Source organism: Elephas maximus, chromosome 3 (assembly GCF_024166365.1).
Source record: "Elephas maximus indicus isolate mEleMax1 chromosome 3, mEleMax1 primary haplotype, whole genome shotgun sequence".
NCBI lineage: Eukaryota > Metazoa > Chordata > Mammalia > Proboscidea > Elephantidae > Elephas > Elephas maximus.
In genome coordinates this window covers 17,248,047-17,252,779 of record NC_064821.1, presented here as the reverse complement: position 1 = coordinate 17,252,779, position 4,733 = coordinate 17,248,047, and the positions used below count along the sequence as shown (strand labels likewise).

The window sequence follows — 4,733 nt, the reverse complement described above, 5'->3', positions numbered from 1 at the left end:
TCCTGGTCCTAGTTCCTGTTCATCTCAGGCCTCAGAGAGATTCAGCAGCACTCTCTTAGAGTGCTGTGATTTCCCTTCATCCCCTCCAAGTTGCACAACCTGTGAACTCCCCTGACCAATTTGTGCCACCTTAAAAAAAAAAAAAAAACAGGATGCAGCTTCCTCATATTAGCTCCCTTTCTGTGTTCCCTGTTTGGAGTGTGGCTCAGCTCCAACACAACATGATTGTGATGAGCTAGTGCTCCCAATGTTAGTGGGTATGTTCTCCCAGTTTCTGTGGCATCCCTTCTCCCTCTCTCCACTTGTTCTGGACTCACTCCAACCCTCCAACACCTTGCTGCCATCTGAAGTTCTGAGATTTCAGCCTGTGTTTGTTTTTATTCAATGTTCACTGGATTAGTTGCTGGGGGAGTAAGTAGGAGTGTCCACTCACTTCACCATCTTTCTTCTCCCCTCTATGATTCATTTTTGAGTTAATTTTTGTGAAAGATGTAAGCTCTGTTTAGATTCATTTTTTTGCATGTGGAGATCCAGTTGTTCCAGCATTATTTGTTGAAAAGATTGTCCTTTCTCCATTGAATTGTCTTTGCTCCTTTGTCAAAGATCAGATAATTATATTTGCGTGGGTCTGTTTCTTGGCCCTGTATCCTGTCCCTGTAATCTATTTGTTTCTTCACCAGTATCACATTGTTCTAATCACTGTAGTTTTATAGTAAATCTTGATGTCAGTTAGTGGAATTCCTCCAACTCTGCTATTCTTCAGTATTGTGCTGGCTATTCTGGGTCTATTGCCCTTCTATACAAACTTTAGAATCAATTTGTCAATATATACAAGATAACTTCCTGTGATTTTGAATGAGATGTGTTGAATCTATAGATGAAGTTGGGAAGAATTGACAGCTTAATAATATTAAGTCTTCCTATTCATTAACATGAAAAAGCTTTCTATTTGTTTAGGTCTTCTTTGATTTCTTTCATCAGAATTTTATAGCTTTGCTCATATAGACCTTGTACATATTTTGTTAGGTTTATACCTAATTCTTTTATTTATTTATTTGTGCTAATGTGAATGATGTTGTATTTGAGTCAAAATTCCAATTGTATGTTGCTGGTATTAGTAAAGAAGTTCACTTTTCTATGTTAACCTTGTATGCTGCTACCTTGCTATAATCACTTATTAGTTCCTGGTGGAATTCACCAGTGAAATCATCTGGTGGGGTGCCATGGAATTTTAGTTCACCGTGTTTGCATACACATTTCTATTAAGAATCAGTGTTTAAATTTTCCCTACATATATACAATTTAATGGCTAGTGATTGCATCTTGGACATCAGTTATTCTTTCTGGATTCAATTTATCTTAATCTAAAATATATCATTTAATAATTCTTTCAACAAGGGTCCATGCATTGTATACTAGCTCAATCTGTGTCTGAAATGGGGACTATTCCACAGATATATGAGTTGATATAAACACTATGTCAGTGCCTCAAAGTGCAAGATTTAAGTTGGTGGGTAATTAGCCCAGAAGGGAAGTTGGGCATAATCTGGTCTAACTTCCCAGAATCTTCTCTGTAGCATTTGTGTAACTTCCCCTTTCAATACATGCAGAGGATTCATGCTCACGGAACTAAAGAATCAAACCAGCATATCTGAATTCATCCTCCTGGGACTTTCAGAAAACCCAAAGCAGGAGAATCTCCTCTTTGCTCTGTTCCTATGCATGTATTTGGTCACAGCCATGGGAAACCTGTTAATAATTCTGGCCATTAGGTCAGACTCCCATCTCCAAACCCCAATGTACTTCTTTGTGGCCAACCTCTCCCTGGTTGATTTCTGCCTGACCACCAACACCATCCCCAAAATGTTGGTGAACATCCAAAGCAGGAGCAAGTCCATCTCCTATCCTTGCTGTCTGACCCAGACGTACTTTTTCCATTTCTTTGGCATTACTGACAGTATATTAATTGCTGTGATGGCTTATGACCGGTTTGTTGCCATATGTCACCCCTTGCACTATACCACCATCATGAGTTCACGCCTTTGTGTCTTGATGGCTGTTAGCCCATGGGTGTTTTCTTTCTTCATCTCCCTCACCCACATCCTCCTAATGGTTTGCTTGGTTTTCTGTGGCAGCAATGAGATTCCTCACTACTTCTGTGACCTTACTCCCCTTCTCCGGCTTTCTTGCACTGACACCACCATGAACAAGATCTTTGTGTTCATTGTGGCAGGGATGGTGTTAGCCATTCCTTTCAAATGCATTCTGACCTCTTATGCTCACATCACCATGGCCATCATGAAGGTCCCCTCTGCAGATGGAAGGAAGAAAGCATTTTCCACCTGCAGCTCCCATCTCTCTGTGGTTGCCCTTCTCTATGGGACCACCATTGGGGTCTATCTGTGTCCTTCATCTGTCTGCACAGCCGTGAAGGAGAAAGCTTCTGCTGTAATGTATACTGCAGTGACCCCCATGCTGAACCCCTTTATCTACAGCCTTAGGAACAGGGACCTGAAGGGTGCCCTGAAGAATCTTATCAGCAAAAAAATCACCTCATCTTCCTGACCACCAGGACCCCTGGGAGCTTCCAGGGGGGAAAATCTAAAACTCAGGGGTCTTGGACAAAAGCCTGAAATTGGGACAGACTGGAAGAGTAGCCAATTTTACTCTTTAATTTCAATAGGTTAAAAGGAAATCTCAAGATGGTACTGTAACTATTTTGCCAAATACTGGAATCACTGAGTCTTTCTGGTATGTTTCGTGCTGCTTCTCAGAAAGATCTTTTTGGTCTAACCAGTTTTGATACACCCTGGTTCAGAATCTATTTAGCACTAAACAAATATTTATTGAGAACCTATTCTGCACTTGATGTTAGGTGCTGGCCATACAGTGGTGAGTCAGAGGGGAATGATTCCTATAGTTTGGGATTTATTGGTAAGTGTGGGAGATACATATTGATCATGTAATTTCAACAGAATGGAATATGAACCTTGAAGGAGGAAGAGTAGGATACAATAGGAACTTCTGACAGAATCTAGAGGGGAGAATCAGGGAAGACTTCCTGGGAGAAGTTAGCCAAATTTGTAGGATATGATGGTACTGTCCAGGCAAACACGATTATCTAAAACTAAGAAAACAGTATGTAAAAAGGTGAGAGAGAAAGAGAAAGTGGAAGAGAGGGATTCATTTGAGAAGTGAAAAATTCAGCCATGGTGAATGACTTGGGGAATGCCAAGTCAGGAACTTTAGAAGCCACCCTAAGAGTTTGGACATTATCCTGAGAACAAGGCAGCTCTCATGACTTCCAGGAACAAAATTCAGAGAATATGTGAGTGAGGTGCATGCTACCCTGCCCTTGCCCCCACCATATCCTCTAGTGGACTTGGAAGGAATGTGCTAGAGAAAAGTGGGAGCCACAGGGGAGAAAGAGGAAAAAGAGATTCAGACCATGCACTAAGAAAATGGGGAATCACCAACTGATTGTATATATTTGCAGAGCCAACATGGAAAATACCAATTTACTAAGTAATAAATCTCTAAATCAGAAGAAACCCTAGGCATGTCTCAATTTCCATTTATCCTGTGGAATGCATACGAGTGGTAACACTGCTTACAACAGGAATGACGGTTATTTATTGTATGTTTACCTCTGCCACACACTGTGCTATGCTTGCTTGTGTTGTCCCATTTAGCTATTCCAAAACCCCCGTGAAGGCAATAAATTACATTTACTGTATTGTGGAGTAAATCAAACACTCATATGGAGACTTACAACTAAAATACAATGAGTAGGGACTTTGAAGGGGTCAGAAATATTCAGTGGTGCTAAGAAGCTAACACTATCTTAAGCAAAATGGCTGTCAGCCATAAATCTAATTTTCTTCTGTTACTTTCCTTCTAACGTAATTAAATTAGATTTCCTCAGTTGAACAAACATATTTGGCCTTGTTATAAAACAAACAACAACAACAAAAAGCAAACCAGTTGCCATTGAGCTGATTTCAACTCGTGGCAATTCCACGTATATCAGCATAGAACTATGCTCCATAGGGTTTTCATAACTGCAACCTTTTGGAAGTAGATCACCAGGCCTTTCTTTCAAAGTGCCTCTTGGTGACCTGCATCTTTCGGTTATCAGCCAAGTACTTAACAATTTGTACCAACCTGGAACTCCTAGACCTGGTATGTTGCTGTTGTTAGGTGCCTTCGAGTCAGTTCTGACTCATAGAGACCCTATGCACAACAGAACAAAACACTGCCTGGTCCTGTGTCATCCTCACAATCATTGTTATGCTTGAGCTCATTGTTGCAGCCACTGTGTCAACCCACATCGCTGAGGGTCCTCCTCTTTTCTGCCGACTCTGTACTTTGTTTGTCAAACAGAGTGCCCTTCTCCAGGGACTGATCCCTACTGACAACATGTTCAAAGTTTGTAAGATGCAGTCTCGCCATCCTTGCTTCTAAGGAGCATTCTGGTTGTACTTCTTCCAAGACAGATTTGTTTGTTCTTTTGGCAGACCTGGTATAAGCCCCTATTTTAAACAGCACAGGTGGGATTTATGAAGGAAATCTGCTTTCTGGTGGATATTCTGGTGGGTAAAATTTAGAATTTAAGAAGACTGGAATTTTCATAGGGTGTCCATGAGTACAGTCATGAACTTTTTGAAATAGCCAAAAAAAAAAAAAAAAAAACAGATAAAAGTTTAACTACAGCTCTCTCCTCTTAAATTCCC

At 40.7% G+C, this 4,733-nt stretch overlaps 1 protein-coding gene across 1 annotated transcript; it reads left to right on the top strand.

The window, feature by feature from the left end:
* The first annotated feature begins 1,617 nt into the window (after window positions 1–1,617).
* On the top strand, window positions 1,618–2,565 carry LOC126070939 (olfactory receptor 24-like). The gene has a single exon (XM_049875263.1). It carries the CDS (start codon window positions 1,618–1,620, stop codon window positions 2,563–2,565), a length of 948 nt encoding a protein of 315 aa, XP_049731220.1.
* The last annotated feature ends 2,168 nt before the right edge of the window (window positions 2,566–4,733 follow it).